A 24,326-nucleotide genomic window follows, 5' to 3' on the forward strand; every position below is an offset into this window, starting at 1 on the left:
TTATTTGAGAAAAAGAGAGTACACTTGAGTGGGGGAGCGGTAGAGAGAGAAGGGAGAGAATCCCAAGCACATCTGCACTGAGCTCGCAGCCTGACGGGGCTCGATCCCGCAGCCCTGAGATCATTACCCGAGCCGAAACCAATCACATGTTTAACCAACTGAGCCACGCAAGTGCCCCCAGTTAAATCTGTATTGACAGTATGCTCACATCAAGTGAAAAAAAGCAGGATGCAGAATAATGTGTATAAAATCATCTCATGATTGACCGAGCCTGGGTGGCTCAGTTGGTCAGACGGCAGACGCTGACCATTGTATTTTGGTTAGCGTCTGCCTTTGGCTTAGATTGTGGTCCCAGGATCTGGGGATCGAGTCCTGCATGGGGAGCCTGCTACTCCCTTCGCCTGCCGCTCCTCCTGCTTGTGTTCTCTCTCTGTCTCTTTCTCTGACAAGTAAATAAATAAAATCTTTAAAAAAAAAATCATCTCATTTGGAAAAAACACAGAAGCAAAGAACTACATATTTTAGTATATGTGTGTTTGTGTGAGAAAAAAGATGTGAAAGCAGTCCTACGAAACAGTGAACATATTAATGATGGGTGGAATTGGCATGGATTAAGGAGTGACTTAACTATCACTTTTTTATTATTCCACTTCTTACTGCAAAGACATATATTTTTGTTAAAGTACAAAAGGAACCGAAAAACTTCTCACACATAAGAAAGCAGAACCTTAACAAAACAAAACAGGACCATTTTTATAGGACATAATGAATTCCTACCCCATGTAAGAATGCCTTTCTCAGCATTCTTAGCAGGTGTTCATTTGGCCTTTATCCGAACATGGGTAATGGAAGGGTTATTGCTTCTCAAGGCAGTAAATCCCATTTTGAACAGTTGTGATTGTCAGAAATTTTTGCTCCTGCTGAATTGAAATCTGCTTTATTGTAACTTTCTCTCTTACATCTAAATACTGGCTTTCAGAGCTACTCATCAACCCAATTCCTTCAATCCAGCTTGAATGTACTAGAGTCCATATATTAATTTGTGTTAGTTGAAAATAACCTTCAGACCAAAAGAACTAATTCATTTCCTTCTTTATTTGTGTGTGACTGTAATTATGGGGGACTCAGGAGATACTAAAAGCTATCCAGGATGTAACAATAAAGCGAGAAGAAACAAAGAAGAAGATAGAGAAAGAAAAGAAGGAGTTTTTGCAGAAGGAGCAGGATCTGAAAGCTGAAATCGAGAAGCTTTGTGAGAAGGGCAGAAGGTAAATGATGCTGTCAAGAGTAAAACCTCTGTGTGCGTGTGTGGATTTATACGTAGCATCCAGTCGTGTTTGTGTTCCTACTTTCTTTCGGTCTAATTTTTATTTGAAAAACAAGTGCACAAATAAAATCCTCTAATGATTTTAGCTTTTTCAGCACCTTGTGTTAGATTCAATAAAAAAAAAATTTTTTTTTTCAGATTCAATAATACCTCGAAAATAATAGCAGCTGATTGTTGGGTCCTAAGTATGATCCAGATTTTGAAATGCATCTAACACCTGCTTCACTTGCTTTGAACCTGGTTTTTATTTAGAAGTTCAGGCTTTGGGAATATTTTGATTATGTTATTCAGCACCAAAACAAATTTCAAACAGTAACATTGTAAGTAAGCCTCTGGAAAGAATTATTCAGTGGATCTCTGTTCTCTTTTGGGTACTATAGCAAGAGCAAGGTGTGCATAGAATTTGGTCAAATATTCAGTTTTCCAAGTTTCTTAACATGGAAATCGAAATAATGTGAACCCTGATGATTTTATTTAAATTCTAAAATGTGCTTTTATCAAGAAAATCTTGGCCTGCTGATGAGTCAGAGCTCTGAGGGAAAAGTAGCAAGTTCAATGGTTGAATCATTTTCCAGGTATGAAAGGCGGTAACCGTAAAAGGTCAGCATGAGAAAGAATGTTTGGGAAAGAGCCTAAGGACCAATTTGTTTCGTTGAGAATTGAATGATAATGCTTTGAAGGTCGGTTAGTTGTCCATGAAGATCCATGTGTCAGCGATTATGAAGAGTGTGCTAGGAGTATAATGCTATACCTGGCGTTGTTAGTGATCGCACACCCTGCCACCCCCCACCAACAACATGGCCTCTGCCATCATCTTCACAGGCTGGAGGGGGATGGTGAAACAGAGACGTTAGCAGCAGTCTTAGCAGAAGCTGGGAAGGTGAATCTGCTGTGATAATTTTAGGCTCTGTGAAAGATTTCCTTTTGATGTGTACTCTACACTCTTAAATGTTATCTCTGACCACTTTCTCGTCCTTCTGAGTGGATAAGCCCAGATGGTGATTGATGCTAACAGTTTACTGCTGGTGGTCTGGAAGATACAATTGGGCTTTCTTATGTGTTACCATCATCAAAATGACCCTTTCTGTCATGGTTTCTGTGGACTGTGGAGTTCACTTTTCCAGAAGTAGGTAGAAGAAGTCTTCTGTATTTATCTTTGTTCTAGCAGGGATGCGTGTTTTGTTTTGCGTTCCATCATCCACAGTAACTGTGGGCACAGATATTTTGATCATTGTATTTGTCTGCTCAGACTGCCGTCACAGAGTTAGCACAGACTGGGTGACTTAAACAATAGTAATTTATTGTCTCACGGTTCTAAAGGCTGGAAGTCCAAGATTAAGATGCCAGGAGGGTTGGTTTCTGGTGAAGCCTGTCTTCTTGGCTAGCATACGCTGCTGCCTTCATGCTCTGTCCTCACATGGCCTTTCCTCCCCGTGTGCTTAATCGCAGTGTCTCTGGTCTTTGTGTAAGGACACCAGACCTATTGGATTAGAGCCCGATCCTTATGATCTCATTTAACTTTAATTACTTCATTAAAGGCCTTATCTCCAAATACAATCAAATTGCTGGTGAGGGCTTCTACACATGAATCTGCGGGGGACACAATTCAGGCCATAACAGTCATGTTTCCTGTTCATAACTCTCATTCCGTCAGCCAACGCTTACTGAGTGTCTACGGCGAGACTGACAATATGGGCCTGGAGAATAGAAGGTCCTCGTGGAGCTTATTGTTGACTAGGAGAGATGACAGATAGATAATTACAAACTAGTATAACGATACCATAATAGTGGTGGTATGAGAGCACGTAGAAGGGGTAATGGAACCCAGATGAGGCGGGGAGTCAGAGAGGCATTCCCAGAGGAAGTGATTTCCAGAATTAAATCCTGAAAGGTGAAGGGGAATATGAACTCCGCATGCAATGCATGATCCTTGGATGGATCCTGGATTAAACAGGTAACTTTCAAAGAAAGAGTTACAGGGGTGGAGGTTGGTACAGGGAGGAACTGGGGCAAAGAACAGGGGAAAGACATTGTAGGCAGGCGGCCTACAGACAAGAGAGAACAGCACCTGAGCTGTAGGGAGGTGGGGAGGAATGAGACCAGTACAGCAGTGGGAAGCCTGTCACAAAAGACTCATGTATCAGGAGTTTGTGTTTTTCCCTGGTAGAGATACTGAAAGATTTTAAGTGAGGAGAGGTATCAAAGGAGGAGTTCTGCATTTTAGATAAATTACTTTGGCAGGTGGAAAATAGGTGGGAATAGTGTAGAGGACCATGTAGGAGACTTAAGTCTCAGATCCTGCATGAGAGTTACAGTGGCCCACACTGCAGTGGCCCCGGCTGGGAGGAGAGAATTTCACACTGATGCTATATAAAGGTGAATTTACAGAGCGCCCGGGTGGCACAGTTGGTTAAGCGTCTGACTCTTGGTTTCAGCTCAGGTCACGATCTCCGGGTCGTGAGGTTAGAGTTCTGAGTCCAGCTCTGTGCTCAGCGTGGAGGCTGCTTGGATTCTCTTTCCCTCTCCCTCTGCTCCTGCCTACTCCCTGCTCTCTCTCTTCCTCAAAACTAAATTAATTAATTTTAAAAAATTAAAGGTGAATTTACTTAATAGAAATCTGCTAAGTGCTTTGTACTCTTTGAGGATAGTATGTATTTTAATGTAATTATAATTGTAAAGAGGACACCCTGAGTTAACAAAAAAACAAAACCCCAAAACCAAGGAAGTAATATTCAGTTTAGTCACATATTCGATGATTTCTCCTGGATACCTGGTAGCTTTGTTATGGCCATTGTCCTGCTTTTGTGGGTCCCTTCCTAATTCCCAGATGATATTCTTGCGGGGTATTGCTGGTCTAAGGAGGGGAGCAACAAGTAGGACTCCTCCTCAGTAGAAGATGGTGAGCCTGTACTTTAAAAGACATCATTAATTGATTCATAGAAGTACCCTGGGACAAAAAGCAGGAACTGACATACTAAACATGATTCTTCTTTTTAAAAAAATATTCTGAGCATGGGGCACCTGTGGGGCTCAGGTGGTTAAATGCGTGCTTTCGGCACAGGTCATGATCTCAGGATCCTGCAGTTGAGCCCTGCACTGGGCTCCCTACTCAGCGGGAAGCCTGCTTCTCCCTCTCCTTCTACCGCTCCCCTGGCTCATGAGGCTCATGTACTCTCTCTCTCTCTCTCTCTTTCTTAAATAAATAAATGAAATCTTGAAAAAAAAATGTTTTGAGTTTGCCTGATGAACTCATATGATAGTGTAATAGGTAAGTAGCACATCGAGGGACTTACTGTTGGACGTATTTTTTAAAAAAGATTTTATTTATTTATGAGAAAGAAAGAGAAAGAGAGTAGGGGAAGGAGCAGAGAGAGAGAGGAACAAAGAGACTCCATGCTGAGTGCAGAGCCTGTCACAGGGCTCTATCTGAGGACCCCGAGATAATGACCTGAGCCAAAACCAAGAGTCAGACATTCAACCGACTGAGGCACCCTGGCACCCCTGGAAGCATTACTGTAGGTGTCATTTCGGAATCTGCACTAAATTGAAATCAACAAGGTACATGAAGATTTGTTTTGGAAATTTCTCACCAAATGCTAGTTTATGTAACTGGTATGTGTAGAAGCCCTTGCAGCTTGCCTAGCAATCAGTAAGTCTGGTGAACATTTCCTGGGTGCAGAGCAGTGAGCCAGGCTCTTGCAACATCCTGTACGTGACCATAGCTGTCCTTCCTTCCAGCAGGCTGCTCGTTCCCAGTGAGTCTACACTTTGACCGCTTCATGTCCTCTTTCTTGTTCGGTGACCTCACTCCATCTCCCACCAGTCTTCCAGCTCCCTGGAAGCATGTCTTCCTCATGCCAGCCTTGGTGCACGTCCCGTGCTTGGATTACCCCCTTGGTGTTCCCCTCAATTCTCTTTCCTCTCATTCTTCTGTAGTACTCCAGTCCTGGGTCAGGTCAGCCACCTGACTTCTCTCTTTACAACCGGGCTGCTGAGTGCTGCTGGAGACAACCCTCCACCTGTGTGTCTGCTAACATCACCTGAATCCTTGGGGCTCCCTCTTCCTCTCAGGGTTGTCCCAGACTTTTACCTCCCTTTCTCACCTTCCTCTCCCTACCATTTCTCTCCTTAGTTTTAGCAGATGATCTCGCTTTTTATTTCACTGTAAAAATAGAGAACATTAAGTGAAACCTCGTTCTGTTTCTCAGCTCTCAACAGACACAGCCATCCTTTCCTCTGGTCCCTGTATCTGAGTCTAAACTTTGTACCTGTATGTAACTTCAGTTCACTCTTGCTTCTGCCATTTCTCCAAACATGGCAGCACTGTCTAAACTGAATAACCAAGAGTCATCCTAAATTCTCTCTTAGCGCCCTTTCTACCACATCTACTTTTACTAAGTCCTGTATATTCTTAATATTAATTATCCCTTTTTTTGGGTGCCTGGGTGGCTCAGTCGGTTAAGCAGATGCCTTTGGCTCAGGTCATGATCTCAGGGTCCTGGGATTGAGCCCCACATTCTCCCCCTGTCTGCCGTTCTCTCTGCTTATGCTCTCTCTCTGTCAAATAAATAAATTAAATTAAATTAAGTAAATAAAATCTTTAAAGAAAAATTATCCTTCTCCCTGTTCACACTGACCCTGGCAGTTCAGGATCTCGTCAGTCCTAGATCACTGAGGTAGGCTATGAAACTTTCTATGCCTTCACTCTTCCTCCCTTTTCACTTGTATAGTACACAGCTACCGTAGAAATCTTTTTCACATCCACATCTGATAATGTCATTTCCCTGCTGAAAATTTTTCATAGTTCTTTATGGCTTTCAGGGTAAAGTTTTAACTCTTTAGCGTAGTATGGAAGGCCCTCAATGACCTAGTCCCTGTTCATGTCTCCAGCTATACTTTTACTGCTCCCCCAAAGAACCCTGCTGGTTTTTACTTACTGCTACCTGAACTCATTTAAAACTCAGCCTGTATTATCTACTCTAGAAAGCTTTCCCAGATCCTCCCCATCTCCTCCCCTTCACACATGGTGAAGGTTTCATTTAGATGAGCCTCTGTATGCATTAGCATGCTGAGTATACCTCTGTCTTAACACACACCTCTCATGGTCTTTTTGTTGACCTGAATGCCTCCCCCATCATGTAGTTAGTTTCTTGAGAGTAAGTGTTTTGATGATCTGTTGCTGTGTAAAACAACCATCAATAACTTAATATCTTGGGGCGCCTGGGTGGCTCCATCTTTAAGTCTGCCTTCAGCTCGGGTCATGATCCCAGGGTCCCGGGATCAAGCTCCACGTCAGGCTCTCTGCTGAGTGGGAAGCCTGCTTCTTCTTCTCTCACTCCCCCTGCTTGTGTTCTCTCTCTCACTGTATTTCTTTCTGTCAAATAAAATCTTAAATGAAAAATAACGTAGTATCTTAAAACAAAATAATTTATTATTTTTCACAGTTTGGGGGGTTGATTAAGTCTCGGATGGACGGTTCTGCTAGTCTCCTCTAGGGTCATTCCTGTAGTTGTGATCAGATGGCGGCTGGGACTGGAACACCCAAGATGGCCTCATTCCTATTTCTGGAGCCTTGGCAGGGACCCCTGGAAGGCTAGGCGCAGCTGAGCCACAGACAAGTCTAGGCCATTTCTTACTCTTTCTCTCCATAGTGTCTTTTCCCTGTCCAGGTGGTCTTTCCAGCAGAGGGGCCAGATTTCTTACTTGGTGGCTCAGAGCTTCCAAGAGTACAAAAGTGGAAGTTTCTAGGCTTCCCTAAGGCACAGACTTGGAACTGGCACAGGGCTATTTCTGTGGCATTCTTTTGGTTAAAATGAGTCACAGGGCCAGCGCAGATTTAGTGTTGGAGGGGGCTGAGCATGAACACCAGCAGGCCTGGTTCTTTGGGAGGGGTCCATATTTGGAAATCTGTTACTGCAGCAAGTAACACATCTCACTTAACTTTTTCTGCTCAGTATGTGTTAATATCTTTTGGATATAGGGAATCATAGAAGTTATACAAATAGGAGATGCATAATTGGAGATGTTTTAGAAATATGCGGAGTGAATTATGGGGAAAGAATGAGGTTGGGACACCAACCGGGAAGCTCTTACAATAAACTGAGTTTCTAAGGATTGTTATAAGACTCATGATGGTGGAATGAAAAGGAAGAAATGGATTCTGGAGGAATCAGTGCTTGATTATTTTAGAGATTAAGGCTGGGGGAGGTGTCAAAACTAAGTTCGGTATTGACCCTGGGTAACTGTGTGCTACCTGGATAGTAATTGGAGTGGAATTCCCATTTTAAGTTCTGAGGGTAAGGGTAATGTGATGATATGAGACATAGAAGTTCAAATCCTCAGTCGGCCACTGAAAGTGGGACCCTGGAGTAGAAGAAATGCTTTGTCTTGGTTTGGAGTTAACTGCATGGTGGTGATAGTTACAAGACTGAAAGTGTTCCATGAGAGAAAGTGTAGAGTAGGGCTCAGTTCTGAACGCTGAGGCACACCTACAGTTTGGGAGTACAAAGAGGAAGGGAAGGCAGAAAGAAAAGGAAACAGCTTAGAATAGTAATATGGGGCTTCAAAGGGGGAGGTGCGTGACAGTGTCAGAAACTGCAGGGAAGTACATGAGAACCAGGTCTGAGTAAAGGCCATTGGTAATTACTGAGTGTAACCAGCAGGGATTTGTAGGCAGAGGAATTAAATTACTGGATTTACTTTTCCCCCAGTATCTTATTATGAAGATTTTTAAACACTAGGAGAAGCTGGAAATGTTGTATCTTAACACTCACTCTCTAGACTCAACAATTAACTTTCTGCTAAATTTGTTTTAGGAATATCTTTCCATCCCTCTATCCATTCATCAGTCCATCTTTTTTTTTTTTCTTTTCAAAGTATATCAGAGTAAGTGGCAGTCACCAGTAACTTTAAATCCGTTAATGTGCATATTATTAATTAGAGTTAAATAGTATTTGTGTTTCCTTTTTTTTTTTTTTTTTTGGCAACGTATATGCAGTTAAATACATAAGTCTTAAGTATGGTGTTCCATGAGTTTTGACCAATGTCAAATGCCTGTGTAATTCAAACCCCGTTAAGATTCAGAGAATACTACCTTTAAATCGAATGGTCCCTTCACACTTTCCCAGTCTTTTCTTGTCTCTTCTTCCAAAGGCAACCACTGTTCTGATTTTCTCACTGTAAGTTACCTCTGCTTGTTCTAGAGTGTCACATAAATGAAATCATGCAGTATGTACTCTTTTGTCTAGGACTTCTTTCATTCAGCATCATGCTTCTGACATTCATTCATGTCTCTTTATTGTCGAGTAGTATTCCTTTTGTTAATATACCACAGTTTATCCATTCCCGTTTGAGAGGCATGTAACAGTTTCCAGATTTTGACTATGACGACTAGAGTTGCTGTGAATAGTCAAGTATGTCTTTGTGTGAGCATATGCTTTTATTTCTCTTGGGAAAATTTCTAGGAGTAGAATCACCAGGTTGTAGGGTAGGTATATGTTTAGTGTTATAAGAAACTGACAGGTGGGGGCGTCTGGGTGGTTCAGTGGGTTAAGCCTCTGCCTTTGGCTCAGGTCATGGTCTCTGGGTCCTGGGATCAAGCTCCAAGGTAGCATCGCATCACATCGGGCTGTCTGCTCAGCAGGGAGCCTGCTTCTGCTGCGCTCTCTGCCTGTTTGTGATCTCTGTCTGTCAAATAAATAAATACAATCTTTTTAAAAAGTTAAAAACAAACAAACAACCCCCCCCCCAAAAAAAGAAACTGACAGATCAATTTCCCAAATGGATATACCGTTTTACACTCTACCTACAAGGTATGAGAATTCTGGTTGCTTCATATCCTTGCCTTTCAAGTAGTTGCGTTTCCTTGTGGTTTTATTTGGCATTTCCCTCATTACTAATGATGTTGATCACTTTTTCCATTTGCTTACTGGCCATGCATATGTTTGTTTTTGTGAAGTGTCCACTCAGATTTTTGCCGCCCTGCCTTTTTTTGGGTTGTTTTTGTCCTTTGCCTATTGCAAATATAAAGCCGTTAGTCAGTTATATATTCTGTGAAAATGTTCTTCTACTCTCTGACTTAGCTATTCGTTTTTTAATTGTATCTTTTGATGAACAGAAGTTTTAATTTTAAGGCTATCTAATTTATCACGTTTTCTTTTATAGTTATTGAATTCTTTGTCCTAAGAAACCTTGGCCTACCCTGAAGTAGCAAAGGTGTTCTCGTCTGTTTTCTTATGGAAGCTTTATCATTTTAGCTTTTATCTTTATGATCCATCTCAGGGTAATTTTTTTTTTTTTTTTAAAGATTTTATTTATTTGTTAGAGAGAGAGATACAGAGCGCAAGCACAGGCAGACAGAGTGGCAGGCTAGAGGCAGAAGGAGAAGCAGGCTCCCTGCCGAGCAAGGAGCCCGATGTGGGACTCGATCCCAGAACGCTGGGATCATGACCCGAGCTGAAGGCAGCTGCTTAACCAACTGAGCCACCCAGGCGTCCCCATCTCAGGGTAATTTTTGTGCATGGTGAGAAGTAGGGGTTGAGGTTCTTTTTTTTTTTTAAGACTTTATTTATTTATTTGACAGACAGAGATCACAAGCAGGCAGAGCAGCAGGCAGAGAGAGAGAGGAGGAAGCAGGCTCCCCGCTGAGCAGAGAGCCCAAAACGGGACTCGATCCCAGGACCCTGGGACCACGACCTGAGCCAAAGGCAGTGGCTTTAACCCACTGAGCCACCCAGGCGCCCCTGAGGTTCATTTTTTGAGGTTCATGTGCCTATCTAGTTGTCCCAGCTCGATCCTTTTCCCCCATTGGATTGTTTGACACCTTTGCCAAAAACCAAATGACATTTTGAGTCATCTGTATAAATAGTGGGTCTATTTCTGAGTACTATTCTATTGCATCGGTATATTTGTCTATCTTTATGCCAAATCATTCTGTTATGATGATTATGGCTTAATAATAAGTCATGGTCACAAAATACAAAGTCTGCTTTTTTTTTTTTCCAAGGTTCTTTGGACTTTGTACTATCTTTAGGTCATTTGAACTACCATATATGTTTGAGAAACAGCCTGCCAGTGTCTACAAAAACAAAACAAAAATTGGTGGTTCATAGTTCCTTTGAAACTGTAAATCAGTTTGGAGAACATTGACATCTTAATAATACTGAGCCCCCCAATCCATAAATATATATCTGTTTATTTAGATCTTTATGTTACCAACATTTCAGAATTTTCAGAGTATAAGGTCTTACACAGCTTTCTTTAGGTTTCTTTTTTTTTTTTTTTTAAGATTTTATTTATTTATTTGACAGACAGAGATCACAAGTAGGCAGAGAGGCAGGCAGAGAGAGAGAGAGAGAGAAAGAGGGAAGCAGGCTTCCTGCGGAGCAGAGAGCCCGATGCGGGGCTCGATCCCAGGACCCTGAGATCATGACCCGAGCCGAAGGCAGCAGCCCAAACCACTGAGCCACCCAGGCGCCCCTTTCTTTAGGTTTCTAAAGAAATTTTTTCCTAAGTATTTTATGTTCTTTGACACTATTTAAGGAGAATTAAATTTTCTTTTTTTTTTTTAATTTAAAGATTTTTACTTACTTATTTGACAGAGATCACAAGTAGGCAGAGAGGCAGGCAGAGAGAGAGAGGAAGGGAAGCAGGCTCTCTGCTGAGCAGAGAGCCCAATGTGGGGCTCGATCCCAGGACCCTGAGATTATGACCTGAGCCGAAAGCAGAGGCTTTAACCCACTGAACCACGCAGGTGCCCCAGGAGAATTAAATTTTCAAAAAAATTTCCAACCATTTCTTTTCTTTTTTTTTTTTTTAAGATTTTATTTATTTGTTTGACAGAGATCACAAGCAGGCAGAGAGGAAGGCAGAGAGAGGGGAGGGAAGCAGACCCCTTGCTGAGCAGAGAGTCCGATGCCAGGCTCGATCCCAGGACCCTGAGATCATGACCTCAGCCCAAGGCAGAGGCTTAACCCATTGAGCCACCCAGGTGCCCCAACCATTTCCTGCTAGTATGTAAAAATACAATTTATTTTGTATATTTACCTTATATCTACTACTTTGCTAAATTTACATATTAATGTTTTAGTTGTTTTATAGATTCCTTAAGATTTTCTACATAAACAATTATAGCTTTTATGAATATACAGTTTTATTTCTTCCTTTCAAATCTTAAGCCTTTTATCTCTTGTGAACATTAGTACACTGACTAGGACCTCTGGTACAGTGTTGAATAGAAGTGGTAGAGTAGACATACTTAGCTTGTTTCTAGTCCTAAAGGGAAATGTTTAGTATTTTACTGTTAATTGGGATAATAGCTATAGGTTCTATATAGATGCCCTTTATCATACTGGGGACGAAATCTTCAGTTTCTAATTTTTTGAGAGTTTTAACATGATTGGGTGGGTGCTTAGTTTTGCCAAATAGTTTTTCTGCACCTATTAAAATTATTGAATGGTTTTTCTCCTTTATTCTGTTAATATGGTGAATTATATTGATTTATTTTCGAATGTTAAGCCAGTTGTCCATTCTTGGGATAAACCCCCTTGGAAAAGATAAATTACTGTTTTTATGTATTGCTGGATTTGACTTGCTATTATCTTTTAGGGATATTTCTATCTATACTTACTGAGGCATATTATTCTACTTTCTTTTATTAATTTTTAAAAATGTAATTATATCGGTTACTTGAGGGAATGATGTTAGACTCTCTATGATTATAGACTTTCCTCCTTTTAATTTTGTGAATTTTTGTTACTTATATTTCGAAGTTATATTGTTAGATACATATACATTTATGATCATTACATATTCTTTTTTGTTTTGTAAGATTTTATTTATTTATTTGATGGAGAGAGAGATCACAAGTAGGCAGAGAGGCAGGCAGCGGGGTGGGGGAAGCAGGCTTCCCGCTGAGCAGAGAGCCCAATGCGGTGCTCAGTCCCAGGACCCTGAGATCATGACCTGAGCCGAAGGCAGAGGCTTATTAACCCACTGAGCCACCCAGGCGCCTGATCATTACATATTCTTGATGAATTAGCCATTTTGTCATTATGAAATGTTTCTTTTTCATATTCTTTATGTTTTCTTTTTTAAAGATTTTGTTTATTTATTTGACAGATAGAGATCACAAGTAGGCAGAGAGGCAGGCAGAGAGAGAGATGGGGAAGCAGGCTCCCTCCTGAGCAGAGAGGGCCCAATGCGGGACTTGATCTCAGGACGCTGGGATTATGACCTGAGCCGAAGGCATAGGCTTAACTCATTGAGCCACCCAGACGCCCCCATATTCTTTATGTTAAAGTTTACTTTATGTGATATTAATATAGGTGCTGCATTCTTATGCTTATTTTTTACCTGGGGTATATTTTTCCATCATTCATCTTCAACCTGTGTGTCATAAAGACAATATAATAATTGGATCTTTCTTTTTGATTTATTCTGACAAGCTGCCTTTTAGTTAGAGGCTTTAGTCAGTTTATATTTAATGTAAGTATTGATATGGTTGAATCTAGGTATACTCTTCTACTATGTAAATTGAATATTAATTCTTGAATATTTTTCAGAATTTTATTTTAAATTGGCCTTTCCTTTCCCAAATACACATCTGTTACATTAATTCACTGGCAACATTCGTTACAAAAATTACATGACTGCTGCTTATTTTGTATTAGACTTATAATTTTCCTGGATAAGGAATTTGGGAAATTTTCAGTCTTAATTGTGGAAACTTGGAGTTATTATCCCTTAGATTTTTAACAAAGATTTTTAGATATAATATACATCAATAAAAGGCACTTATTTTAAATTGCATGTAGGTGAATTTTTACAAATTAATCATGCATGTAAGCACCAACACAATCAAAGTATATAGCACATAGCCGTTACTCTCTAGTTTTCCTTCTCCATCACTGCCCTTTCTTCCTTTTAGTTCCCAGGTAAATACTTTGTCACTATAGATTACATTTACCTTTTCTAGAAATTTGTGTCTAGCTTTTTTCACTCAGCCTATTTTAAGGATTCATCCTTGATGTTATGGATATGAAATACCTCAATAGTTTATTCCTTTTGTTCTTTAAGATTTTCTCTTTTAGAGTAGTTTTAGGTTTACAACAAAATCAAGAGGAACATACAGAGATTTCTCATATACCCCTGCCTCCACACATGCATAGCCTCCCATTAATCAACATTACTTACCAGAATGGGACATTCTTTACGAAGGGTGAACCTATGCAAAGTCCATAGTTTACCTTAGGGTTCACTCTTGGTTTTGCACATTCTGTGGGTTTGGACAAATGTATAATGATGTATATCCATCATTATGATATCATACAAAGTATTTTTCAGTACCCTAAAAATCCCCTGTGCACTGCCTATTCATGTCCCCCTTGCACCTGTCCCCTACCAAGAGCCTCTGATTTTGTTACTCTCTCCATAGTTTTGCCTCTTCCAGAATGGTATATTAGTTGGAATCATACAGTATATAGTTATGTAAGATTGGCTTTTTTTTACTGAGTAATGTGTATTTGAGGTTCCTCCATGTCTTTTCATGGTTTGGTAGCTCATTTATTTTTAGTCCTGAATAATAATCCATTGTCAGGATGTACCACAGTTTTTTTAAATCCCTTCATCTACCAGCAGATATCTTGGTTGCTTCCAGGTTTTGGCAGTTATGAATGAACATAAACATGCTGCTGTAAACATCCATGTGTAGATTTTGTATAGACCTAAGTATTCAGCTTCTTACAGTAATTACAAAGAGTGCAATTGCTGGATCTAATGGTAAGAGTTTGATTAGTTTTGTGAGATATCACCAAACTGTCTTCCAAAGTGGCCGCACCATTTTGCATTTCCACCAGTAATGTATGAGGATTACTGTTGCTCACATCCTTGTCAGCATTTGGTATTATAGGTTTTGGCCATTCTTATAGATGTGTAGTGGTATCTCATTGCTATTTTAATTTCCGTGTTTCTGATGACAGTTGCTGTGGAACATCTTTTCATATGCTTACTTACCATCTGTGTGTCTTCTTTGGTCAGGTGTCTGTTAAGGACTTTGAACCATGTTTTAATCAGGTTTATTTTCTTATTGTTGAGTATTAGGGGTTTTTTGTATATTTAACCATCCTCTATCAGATGTATCTATCATAAATATTTTCTCCCAGTCTGTGGTTTTTCTTCTAATTCTTTAGATACTATCTTTTGCAGAACAGAAGTTCTCAATTTTTTAAAAGATTTAATTATTTGAGAGGTGGGGGAGAGGGAGAGACAGAGAAACTTAAGCAGACTCTGCACAGAGCTGGTCACAGGTTGGATCTTACAACCCTGAGATCATGACCTGAGCCGAAGCCAAGAGCTGGGTGCTCAACTGACTGCACCACCCAGGTGCCCCAAGACGTTCTCAGTCTTGAAGTCTACTTTGTCATTTATTTCTTTCACAAATTGTGTCTTTGGTTTATATCTAAGAAGGCATCACCACACCCAAGTTCGACTAGGTTTTCTTCTATGTTACCTTAGAAATTATATAGGTTTTTTTATTTTTTTTAACATTTAGGCATGTAATCTATTTTGAGTTAACTTTTGTTAAAGGTGTAAGGTCTGTGTTTAGTTTCACTTTTTGCATGTGCTTGTCCAATTCTTCTAGCATCATTTGTTGAAGAAACTCTTTGTTTCATTTTATGGCCTTCATTCCTTTGTCAGAAATTAGTTGGCTGTTTTTGTGAGGATCTGAAATAGACTCTTTATTCTGTTTTACTGATCTATTTGTCTGTTATTTTGCCACTATCACACTGTTTTGATTACTATAGAAAATACTTTATAGAAAGGCTTGAAGGCTGGTATCATTAGTTCTCCAAATTGGTTCTTTTCTTTCAATATTATTACAGCTGATCTGGGTCTTTTGCCTTCCATATAAACTTTAGAATTAGTTTGTTGACATCCATAAAATAACTTGCTGAGATTTGGATTGGCAAATGCATGGAATCTATAGATCAAATTGAGAAGAATGGACATCTTGATAATGTTTGATTCCCTATCCATGAATGTGAAATATCTCTCTGTTTATTTAGTTCTGTTTTTGATTTTGTTCATCGGAGTTTTACAATTTTCCTTATAAAGATCTTTTATATATTTTGTTGGATTTATACCTAAGTATTTCATTTTGGGGGGATGCTAATGTAAATGATACTGTTTTTAATTTAAAATTCCATTTGCTCATTGATAGTATATAGAAAAGCAGTTGACTTTTGTATATGAATCTTGTATCCTTCAACCTTACTTTAATCTCTTTTTTGTTCAAGGAGGGTTTTTTGATTCTTAACAATTTCCTATATAGATGATCGTGTCATCTGCAAAGATATTTTTGTTTTCCTTTATAATTTGTATACTTTTGATATCCTTTTCTTGTCTTACTGCATTCTTCCAGTATGATATTGATGAGTGGTGAGAGGGACATCCTTGCTTTATACCTGATCTTAATGGGAAAGCTTCAAGTTTCTAACCATTATGTATGATGTTAGCTGTAGGTTTTTTGCAGCTAGTCTTTATCAAGTTGAGAAGATTCCCTTCTATTTCTAGTTTACTGAGTTTTTATCATGAATGTTAGATTTTATCAAATGCTTTTTTTGATAGGATCTTTGGTTTTTCTTTTTTAGTCTTCTGGTGGGACAGATTATGTTAATTAATTTTTGAATGTTGAGCTAGCTTTGCACACCTAGGATAAATTCCACTTGGTCATGGTTTAAATTCTTTTTATATATTTTTTTAGATTTGATTTGCTTACATTTTGTTGAAGATTTTGCATCTTATGTTCATGAGCGATATTGGTGTGTCGTTTTCTTTTAATATCTTTGTCTGGTTTTGGTATTAGGTTAATATTGGCCTCATAAAATGAGCCAGGAAGTATTCCCTCTGCTTCTGTCTTTTGAGGGAGAGTGTAGAAAATTAGTATAGCTTTTTCTTTTTCCTTTCTTTCTTTCTTTCTTTCTTTCTTTCTTTCTTTCTTTCTTTTTTTTTTAAGTAATCTCTGGGGGTACCTGGGTGGCTCAGTTGGGCATCTGCCTCCGGCTTGGATCGTGATCCTAGGGTCCTTGGGAAGGAGCCCCGCTTCAGGCTCCCTGCTTGGTGAGAAGCCTGCTTCTCCCTCTCCCTCTCCTCTAACTTGTGTTCCCTCTCTTGCTGTATCTCTCTCTGACAAATAAATAAAATCTTAAAAAAAAAAAAAAAAAAGTAATCTTTGCCCCTAATGAGATCCCTACCCTGAGATCAAGAGTCTTGCTCCACCAACTGAGTCAACAGGTGCCCTGGTCCAATTTTTTTCTTACATGTTTGGTAGTATTTATCAGTAAATCCTCTAAGCCTGATGCTTTTTTTGTTCTGGAAGGTTATTAATTATTGATTCTTGAATAGATCTAGGTATTCATTCTTTTTTAATGCTGAGTTGTCCATTCTGTGAATATCTCTTTGCAGTTATTCTACTATAAACTGGCTTCTATTCTTCCTGGTGAGAAGTCAGTGACCGTTCATATTATTGTTTTCTTCTATGTATTATGTCATTTTTTCCTATGGCTTCTTTCAAGATTTTCTGTCTTTCGTTTTCAGCAATGTGGCTTTGATCTACCCAGGTGTGATTTTCTTCATATTTTTCCTGTTTAGGGTTTTCTTAGCTTCTTAATCTGTAAAGTTATGTTTTTCATCAAATTTTGTGAAATTTTCTGACATAATTTGTATATATTTTTTCTGTCCCATTTCCTCCTTTCTTTCTGGGACTCTGCTTTCACATGTTCGTCACTTTTATATTGTCCTATAGTTCTTGGAGGCTCTGTTCATTTCTTTACTATGTTTACACTGTTCCTCATATTGGGTAACTTCTATTGATGTATCTTCAAGTTCACTTATTCTCTCTTGTATCATTTCTATTCTGTTGTTAAGCCCATGCAATGAATTTCATACTTCCGGTATTGTATTTTTCAGTTCTGTCATTTCAGTTTATTTCTTTTTTATAGTTTCTGTTTCTCTGCTGAAAATTCTTTTTTTTTTTTTAAAAGATTTTATTTATTTATTTGACAGACAGAGATCACAAGTAGGCAGAGAGGCAGGCAGAGAGAGAGAGGGAGGAAGCAGGCTCCCTGCTGAGCAGAGAGCCCGATGCACGGCTCGACCCCAGGACGCTGGGATCATGACCTGAGGTGAAGGCAGAGGCTTTAACCCACTGAACCACCCAGGCGCCCCTCTGCTGAAAATTCTTACTTATGCACTTCTTGAGAACATATTTTTTCTGTCCTTTTGCATAGTTAAAGTAAATGCTTTAAAATCCTTACCTGCAGGGCGCCTGGGTGACTCAGTGTGTTAAAGCCTTTGGTTTCGGCTCAGGTCATGAGCTCAGGGTCCTGGGATCGAGCCCCGCATCGAGCTCTCTGCTTAGCCAGGAGCCTCCTCCCCCTCACCCCCTGCCTGCCTTTCTGCCTACTTGTGATCTCTGTCTGTCAAATAAATAAATAAAAATCTTAAAAATAAATAAATAAATAAAATCCTTACCTGCTAATTCCAGCATCTTGGTGACCTTGAAGTTCTTGTCCATTGAATTTCTTTTTTTTGGTCGACTAGGATTTAGAATCACGAAGGATCATTCTAAATAAGAAACCAGCATCAAAAGTACATACTACCTATTTACATCAAGTTCTAGGATAGACAGATCTATAGTGAGAGAAAACAGATCAATGATTGTCAGTGGCTCAGGGTAGAGGAGAGAGATTGATTGCCATATAGTAAATATCCAGGCTTGCAAACCATAAGTTTCTGTGGCAACTACTCAGCTCTATTGTTATAACTATGAAAGCAAACATGCACAATAAGTAAATAAAATGAGCATGATTGTGTTCTTCCAAAAATGTTACTTATAAAAAAAGGTGGTGGCCTGAATTTGACTCACAGGCCATAGTTTGCCACCTGCTGCTCTTGACTGTGGATCATGTTTCCTGTTTCTCTGTGTATTGGTAATTTTTGGTTGAATACTGACTTGTAGAGACTCGGGATTTTGTTCTATTTCTTCAAGAAGTCTTGGTTTTTATATTTTTATTTATTTATTTATTTATTTAAGATTTTAATTTATTTGACACACAGAGAAAGAGATCACAAGTAGGCAGAGAGGCAGGCAGAGAGCAGGGTTGGGGGGAGGCAGGCTCCCCACTGAGCAGAGAGCCCTACCAGGGCTAGATCCCAGGACCCTGAGATCACGACCCGAACCAAAGGCAGAGGCTCAACCCCCGGAGCCACCCAGGTGCCCCTAGTCTTGGTTTTTAAAAAAAAAAAATTCTGTCACGGGGCACCTGGGTGGCTTCATGGGTTAAGCCTCTGCCTTCAGCTCAGGTCATGATCTCAGGGTCCTAGGATCAAGCCCTGCATTGGGCTCTCTTCTCAGCAAGAAGCCTGCTTCCCCCTCTCTCTCTACCTGTCTACTTGTGATCTCTCTCTGTCAAATAAATAAATAAAATCTTAAAAAAAAAATGTCACATTGGGCTTAAACATCAACATCCAGTTACAGTAGTTCTCAATTTTGTCCTTCAGTTCTCAAGCTGGTAAGCCTGTAAGATTTCTGTCTCAGTTTCAGCCATCAGCATAGAGCTGGCTAGGGTTGGCCCTTGGGCAAATAACTACAAAACAGGAAACAACAGTGATACTCACTTCTCGCAGGTGTCAAGTCTTCTCCAGTTTATGGCTGGTTCTTGTTTGCTGTCTAATGCCTTCAGATAGGTGCTTTTTTTTTTTTTTAACATTTTGTTTAGAATTTATGGCTTTGACCTGTAAGATGTTGGTCTGTTAGAAGCAACTCTGTCCTTATTAGAAGTGGAACCTCTCCAGATTTAATTTGTAGGATAATTCTGTCCACATCAGATTAGATGGGCTAAAGTATCGATCAGCTGGTGTCAGGAAGACAGAGTTTCAGACAGACAAAATGAAGGTCTGATCTAATTGCAAAGGAACTGAGCGGGGGGTATTCTGAGGTAGGAATTGATAAGATTTGTTGACCCCTACAGAGAGAAGAGGTGTAATGACAATGAGATGTCTGAGAAACAGAAATGATAACTATAAGAAGGGGAATAGGTTGCAGTGGCTTTGGAGTGGGGTTTGCAGATTCTTTTCTTTTTAACTGCAATTTATGGAGGTATACTTTATATATGATAAAATGTACCGATTTTAAACGATGAATACAGTCACAGCACCCCAGCAGAAAAATGATATACAATATTTCCACTACCCCCCAAAATTCCTTGCCTCCCCTACCCTGAGCCATTGGCAACAACTGATCTACTTTCTCTCACCATAGTTTTGCCTTAACTGCAACTTCATGTAAATAGAATCGTATAGTACATAATAGCCTTTTGTTTAGTATAAAGCTTTTGTGATTTATCCGTATGGTTGCATATATCAGTAGTTCATTCCTTTTTTAATGCTGAGTAGTATTCCATTGTAAAATTTTATCAGATTTGTTTATGTATTAGCTACTTGTTGGACAGTTGTTTTGTTTTCCTTTTTTAAATCTATGATAAATAAAGCCACTCGGGTGTTTCTGTGGATGTTTTCTTTTTTTTTTTTTTTAAGATTTTATTTATTTGACAGAGAGAGATAGCGAGAGAGGGAACACAAGGGGGAGTGGGAGAAGGAGAAGCAGGCCTCCTGCTGAGCAGGGAGCCTGATGTGGGACTTGTGCCCAGGATCCTGAGATCATGACCTGAGCTGAAGGCATACTCTTAAGGACTGAGCCTCCCAGGCACCCCATGTTTTTTTTCTCTTGGGTAAATGCTTAGGAGTGGAATTGCTGGGCCATATGTTTGCTTAACTTTATATGGAACTGCCAAACTGTTTTCTAAGGCTGCTTTACTATTTTGCATTCCCACCAGCAAGTGTATAGTATTGCCGTTATTCCGTATCATCACCAATACTTGGCATTATGAGTCTTTTTAGTTCTAGGCGTTTTCAGTGTTTTAATAGTATCTCATTCTGGTTTTAGTTTGCATTTCCATAATGACTGTTGATGTTGTGCATCTTTTCACGCCCTTATCTGTATCTGTCATTCTTCGTTATTTTTTTTGATGAAGTATCCATTCAAGTATTTACCCATTTACAAAAAGCATGTTGTTTTCTTATTGAATGTTCTTGATATAGCCCTTTCATCAGATACGTGTTTTGCAGATATTTTTCTCCCAGCCTGTAACTTGCCTTTGTGTTTTGTGATGATGCCTTTTGAATCGCAGAATTTTAAGTTTTGATGAAGTCCATTTTTCCTGTTTATCAGTTTTTTTTCTCTTGTGGCTTGTGGATTTTGTGTCCCAAGAGCTCTTTGCCCAACCCAGAGCAAAAATCAATTTAAATAGAAGAATAACATTGTTTACCTTTTTGGAAGTCTCTTTTTTAGTGGAAGAAGCTTAATTCTCCTATCTTACTTCTGTAAGTAATCCATTGCAGTATGGTGATTTGATTGAAGTGTGTGAAGAAAATCTGGTCATCACACAGGTAGTTGGAAAGGTGAGGAGTATTTTAATAGCTTAAAAAATTTTTTTTTTAATTTCTTTAAAGGGACGCGTGGGTGGCTCAGTGGGTTAAGCCTCTGCCTTCGGCTCGGGTCATGATCTCAGGGTCCTGGGATCAAGCCCCACATCGGGCTCTCTGCTCAGCAGGGAGCCTGCTTCCCCTCTCTGCCTGCCTCTCTGCCTACTGTGATCTCTGTCTGTTAAATAAATAAATAAAATCTTAAAAAAAATTATTTGAAGTTTTTATTGGAGAGCAAGAGAGAGATTGCACATGAGTGAGGGGAAGGGCGGAGGGAGAGAGAGAAGCAGACTCTCCACTGAGCATGGAGCCTGATGTGGGGCTTGATTCAAGGATCCCAAGATCATGACCTGAACCGAAGTCAGACACTTAACCAACTGAGCCACCCAGGCACCCCTTAGTAGCCTTTTTTAGATAATTGTGGATATTCTTTTTTGATAGTCTCCCAAAATGGTACTGGTGATAGTTTCTTAAAAGTTAGTTGAATCCATTGGCTTAAGTTATACTTTGAATGGATTTTTTAACTGTGTTGTATCAGGGAAGACAAACTTCCCTCTGCCCTATTGGGTTTAATGTCTGAGTCCTGCAATTAAATTGACAAAAGGGAGATTAACAGGAGAGCAGTTTACAAGTACAACTTGTATATGTGTGGGAGAGTTGAGTGATGAGTAACTCAGAAGGTGGTTGGAATTTGGGGCTTATCTGCCATCTGAGTAGGTGGAGGGGAGCAGGGAGAAAGGCACTTATGGGAAAACAGATGACTTCTTAGGAAGGTGGGGAGAAAGGGGACTTAAGGGGCTTTTTGAAAAGATAAGTGGCTTTTCAGGAGAACAAATAGATTAAAAGTTTGTGATAATATTTGTCTATACAGGTATGAGTGGTTTTTCTGTCTCTTTCAGAACCATAACACTCCTCTACAGAAGGGATTTGGGGTAGTTTTTATTCACATTCTGTCTCCTGGGAGTAGATCCGCTCTGAAGAGGAATTTATGACATCCTTATTTCCCAGAAGTTGCTGCTTTTTAGGCAGATAAGGGAAGCTCCCAGAAGGCTTTTTTCTGCATCTGTTGAACCTCAGATGTCTTCAGCTTAAAATCATCTTTATGCCAAGTCTTCAGTTCCAAGTGGGTTCCAAAGTGGATTTGGTAACACAGTGCATTGATAATTTGGATAATACTGGTTTAGAGTTACTCAGACCTTCTAAGTGTTGACATGTTTTATCATATAGCCTTTAAGAAATCTTATTTGTTTATGTCACTGTTGATCTCATCAGAATAGTCTGTAAGTAGTGGGGAATCCTTTAAACTACCAGTGGCTGGTATAGATTTTCCAAAATTCTAATTTTTGCTTGAAAGCTCAAAATTGGTTGTTGGCAATAAATACTGTCAATTGTTTTCTTTGTAATAGCAAGAGTATTTCATTCATTTTCAAGGATATATCTGCCAAATACTCAAGTTCAAATATCCATAGTTTGTCTCTCATTTGTTCTTTTAACTAAAAATGGTGTTTCATGAAAAAAAGGCTAGCTCAACTCACAATTCAAATGGTATCACAAGTGCTTTTCCATGAGACAACCACATACTTGGGGGCATGTAACATTTTATCAAACAGAATATTTTAAAAATATGTAGTTAGAGGTCAGGATTTAATTAAATTATTATTTTGTATGTCTTCATCATGACATCCTTAAGTAAAGCTTAAACTATGACAATAAAAGGTCAGTCAGCTTAGGTTATGGGAGCATCACTTGTGTTTGTTGCCAGGAATTCACAGACGACATTCTGTCTGATGCTTAGTTGGTGCAAGTACTAGATGAATAAAATCAAGATAGCGAATCTAACTGCAGTTGCAGATTTGTCCGTTTGTGAAGCAGAATTACAGCTCTGCAGATGAGATCTTAACTCTCTCACTTCAGCTGTGAAGCAGAATCTTTAATTTGATGAGTTACTGTGTCATTAAAAAGGGACATTGCCGTGACTTGTTTTACTGACTTTTTATCCAGCAGGCATATAGCAATGTCAGCTGGACAAGGTTGTGCTTCTTCGGTTAATGAAGTACAGTAATTTCCCTGTAAGATGCTTCAGCAGCTTTTTCATTTCTGGTTTGAAAGGCTTTAACGATTTTTATGAATTTTAAAGACTTCATCACATCTGCATTTAAAATAGGCCCTTTTTCTTTAAATTCTGAATGATTGATCTCGAAATGTCACTATAACTTAACTGGCACAATATAATTAGAAAATGTTTTGTGGCTTAAGATGAAGTAAAGTAAATTATGAATGTCTGTAAAGGCAAGCGAAAGATGGCTTTTGTCATACTTTTGTTTCTTATTTATAATTCTGCCCAATTTCTTTGGAGTAGATTCTTTCTTTCCATGAGTCAGAAAACTGTAGGCCACTGCGCCTTTTTTAGGATCTTTTAGATGTATTACATTGCAGCTATGGGTTGAGAAAGTGAGTCTTCTAATCTGTCTTTTTTGAGCCAATGATTCATTTTTCAATGTAAGAGGAAAGAAAATCTGGTATTTGTAGTACATTTTCTTTTAATTTAGAAAAAAAGTTAAATTCCAAAGTAATATTTTATTTAAGATTTTTATTTATTTATTTATTTATTTGAAAGAGAGCGAGAGCGCGCATGAGCAGTGGGGGGTGGGGGACAGCAGAGGGAGAGGGAGAAGCAAACTCACCACTGAGAAGGGAGCCCGACATGGGGCTCAATCCCAGGGTCCTGAGATTGTGACCGAAGGCAGACCCTTAACTGACTGAGCCACCCAGGCACCGCTAAAGTAATACATTTTAGATTTAACTTAAAAATAGAGAAAATTTTCAAAAATTAAAAAAAAATTATTGCAAAAATAAATTAACAAAAAGTACTTGTTTCCACCCAGAATGCTGGAGAACTTGGAAATTTTATAGTGATTATTTACACTAATGAGATTATAGAGATTATAGCAAGTATAACTAAAGATAGCTAATAAAAGCACAACAGAGGTACGGAGCAAGGAAAAAAAATTGAGACCTTAAATTATGCCCTAAACCTATTACTTTAGAGCATGCTAGAAAACATGGGAGTACAGAAGCATATATTCCATTAGCTATCATTGACAATACTGTCATGTGTCCTGTAGCCTCAGGAAAATCCACTGTAGACTCGTGAGGGGATGGGAGTGACAGAGGCAAGTAACTTCAGTGTCATTATGAAATAAGTTCCAGCCTTACAGACCAGGACCTCAAAGTGTTTTGGGGCCTGTGGACTATCCTTTGCAAACTGCTACTCTAGATGAATTCTTCCATACTTAGGGCTCCCACTACTACTGTCTTTAGGGTTGTGACACTCATTTGCGTCCCCAGCCCAGACTACGCCACTGAGCGTTGGACTCGTGTGTCCACTGTCTGCAACTTTCTGGACCTCCCTCAGCCGAGCGCTCTCTTCCTCCTTGGCCTCTGCCCCTGCTGTCTG

The 24,326-nt window shown here is 39.4% G+C and overlaps 1 protein-coding gene across 4 annotated transcripts in view; it reads left to right on the forward strand.

The window, feature by feature from the left end:
- Positions 1-24,326, forward strand: part of RNF214 (ring finger protein 214) — a 44,777-nt gene that overhangs the window by 12,284 nt on the left and 8,167 nt on the right. For all 4 annotated transcript variants that reach the window (XM_032356492.1, XM_032356490.1, XM_032356491.1 and 1 more), the window contains one exon: positions 1,129-1,268. In XM_032356492.1, coding sequence (XP_032212383.1) covers positions 1,129-1,268 — 140 coding nt within the window. The remainder of the gene's footprint in view (positions 1-1,128; positions 1,269-24,326) is intronic.

This window comes from Mustela erminea, chromosome 9 (assembly GCF_009829155.1).
Source record: "Mustela erminea isolate mMusErm1 chromosome 9, mMusErm1.Pri, whole genome shotgun sequence".
In the NCBI taxonomy this organism is placed as follows: domain Eukaryota; kingdom Metazoa; phylum Chordata; class Mammalia; order Carnivora; family Mustelidae; genus Mustela; species Mustela erminea.